At 55.7% G+C, this 2736-nt stretch overlaps 1 protein-coding gene across 1 annotated transcript in view; it reads right to left on the minus strand.

Annotated features, from left to right (window-relative positions):
• Positions 1–131: 131 nt before the first annotated feature.
• The window catches only part of mdp1 (magnesium dependent phosphatase 1), a 41979-nt gene continuing 39374 nt past the window's right edge, over positions 132–2736 (minus strand). Inside the window, exons 4-5 of the mRNA XM_048619114.1 lie at positions 1780–1887; positions 132–572 (exon numbers count right to left, since the gene is read on the minus strand). Of these exons, the coding sequence (XP_048475071.1) occupies positions 479–572; positions 1780–1887 (202 nt within the window). The 3' untranslated portion in view covers positions 132–478. The remainder of the gene's footprint in view (positions 573–1779; positions 1888–2736) is intronic.

The following is a 2736-nucleotide window of genomic DNA, read 5'->3' on the forward strand; positions in this document are numbered from 1 at the left end:
ATGAGGAGAGGGGGAGTCGGTCGGGCCTGTACTCATTGGGGTTTAGAGGAATGAGGGGCGACCTTATTGAAACAGACAGGGTTCTTGGGTGGGGGGGAGCCTGACAGGGGGAGGGGTTGTTACCCCCTTGTGTGGGAGAGTCTAGGACCAGAGGGGGCATCATCTCAGAGCGAGGGGGTCGCCCACTGAAGACGGAGATGGAGAGGAATTTCTTCTGTCCGAGGGGGGAGTGAATCTGTGGAATTCTTTACCGCAGAGGGGGCGCTGTCGAGGCTGGGTCAGAGGATATTCAAGGCTGAGACACAGAGATCAGGAAGGGAATTCAGGGTTATACGAAAAAGGCAGGAAAGTGGGATTTGAGGATGATCAGAGAGGGAGATGAAGTAGAGAGTGAGGAGCATGGATTAAGTTAGACTGTTTCTGGAGTAGGATTAACAGTTACTGTGATTAACAGTTCCAAAGGGAACAGCAACGTTGCTTATTCACCTAATTTCCCGACATCCACGATGTTCCGGGATTCATCATCGAAGAAGATCATGTCAGAGAACTGAAGTCCAGTCGCCTGTTTGATCCTGTATAATAACATGATAGCAGAGTCAGAGCCAGCGAGGGGGGAAAGCGGGGCTTGGGCAGCGGGAGCGAGTGAGGGGGGAGAGCGGGGCTCGGGCGGCAGGAGCAAGCGAGGGGGGACAGCGGGCGGCGGGAGTGAGCGAGGGGGGGAGGGGGGCGGGGGCAGGGGGGGCGAGCGAGGGGGGGGGAGGGGGGGGTGAGCGAGGGGGGAGTGCGGGGCTCGGACAGAGTGCTGGGGTCAGGAGGATGAGAGAGAGAAAAACAGCGCTGAGTGCACATTTGGGACGGATGTCATAGAGAGCAGAGTCAGAAGCAGTAGGGAGCGAGAGAGAGAGCGAGCCGTGGGGCAGAGAGCAAGGGAGGACGAGAAGACGCCAGCCTTTCTGGAGAGGACGTGTCAAACCTGTTCCCACGTCTGTGATCCCCTCCCACACCCAACGAAGGCTGGGTCCAACGTGACCATTCACGGGTCAATGGGAAGGCTGCTAACGCTCACTGTAGGCAGTTTGTGGCATCTTTTGTGGCAGAGAGACTTTGGATGCCGTTCCGAGAAAGTCAGCTCGGTCGATCCCCACCCCCACAAACCCAGGACGAAGGTTTGTGGGGGTGGGGGGTGGTTTGTCTCATGAGGAGAGATTGAGCAGTTTGGGCCTGTGCTCACCGGGGTTTAGGGGGAACGAGAGCTGAACAATCCTGAGTGGGGGGTGTACATTGGCAGCGTTGGTGCCGAGGGGATGTTCTCCACAGCCCCCCCCGCATCGTGACGTGTGGGGATTCAGTTTAAAAATGAGGTGGGGGGGTGGGGGGGGGCTGATGTCCCATTGGAGAGGCAAATGAGGAGGAATTTCTTCCCTCAGAGGGTCGGTGGAAGTCTCTCGCCCAGAGAGAACTGGGGTGGCTGGCTCACTGGGTATATTCAAGGCCGCGTTTTTGGCGGGGGGGGGGTGTGGAAACAGTCAGGAGGATGAGTGGACGAGGCGGCAATCCGATCAGCTATGATCTTATCAGATGGCAGAGCAGGCTCGAGGATGTGAAAGATTTTTTTTTGCTCTGGTTCTTGTTTTTTTTAAAAAGAAAGCAACGTTACCCCTGGGGGGGGGGTCTTTAGACGCGTGGAATAAAAGGTGAACGGGATCCGTCGCTGTCTCCCGATCCCCGTGGAAATGGCCATTCCCCATTGAGAGGGGGCGGGGGGGCCTGATTACTAACCTTTCGAAGTGAGTGACTTTGCAGCCCGGGTATATTTCCTTTTGGCTGAAGTAGGCATCGAGCTGGAAGAGGCTCAGCAGCTGATTGGCTCCTGCGACTTCGCCAGTGCTAGGAAGAGAGAGAGCGGGTGGACGTGAGCCCCGATACAAAAATTTACTGACACCCTTCACGATGCCAGATACATCCGCGCTGGGGGGAAGCTAGGGTCCTCTTACACAGACACGCACGCGCGCGCCCACACACACACAGGCGCATGCACGTCTGCACACGCAGATGGCCTGGGTACAGGCAGACAGGGTACAGGTCTGAGCGGTGGACAACGGGGAACACAGTGGACGAGAGGCATCGGGGTTTTCAAGAAGACACTCGACCACGTGCCGCACAAGATAAAGGGGTCACACAGGCAAACGTTTGGGCGTGGATCGACAGGAAGCGAGGAGTGGGGATAAGTGGGTGTATTTTACTGGTTGGCGGTGCGCCTCGGGGGGGAGGGTTCGGTGTTGGGACCACCATCGCTTATGATGGACATTGATGATTCAGAGTTTGGGGAGCGTGCGTAGGGTTCGTGGGTGACGTGGAGATGAGAGGTGGAGGAAAGCATGCAGAGGACACTGAAAGTCTGCAGAGGGATAGAGGCAGGTTCAATGAGCGGGCAAGGGGTCTGGCAGATGGAATAGATTGTTAGTTAATACCAGACCATCTGTTTTAGTAGGAATAACAGCAAAATGGACTATTAATGGGTGTTTTTGTGCACGAACCACAAAAAGTTGATTTGCCGAAAGCAGCAGGTCATTCAGAAGGCAAATGGAATATTTGTCCTTCATCGCTAGAGGGATGGTGTTCGAAACCAGGGAGGTTATGCTGCATCTCCACAGGGTGCTGGTGAGCTGGAATAACTGTCTACAGTTTTGGTCTCCTCACTTGAGAAAGGATGGGGGGTACAGGGGAGGTTCACTG

The sequence above is a fragment of the Rhincodon typus genome, chromosome 42 (assembly GCF_021869965.1).
Source record: "Rhincodon typus isolate 14 chromosome 42, sRhiTyp1.1, whole genome shotgun sequence".
Lineage (NCBI taxonomy): Eukaryota > Metazoa > Chordata > Chondrichthyes > Orectolobiformes > Rhincodontidae > Rhincodon > Rhincodon typus.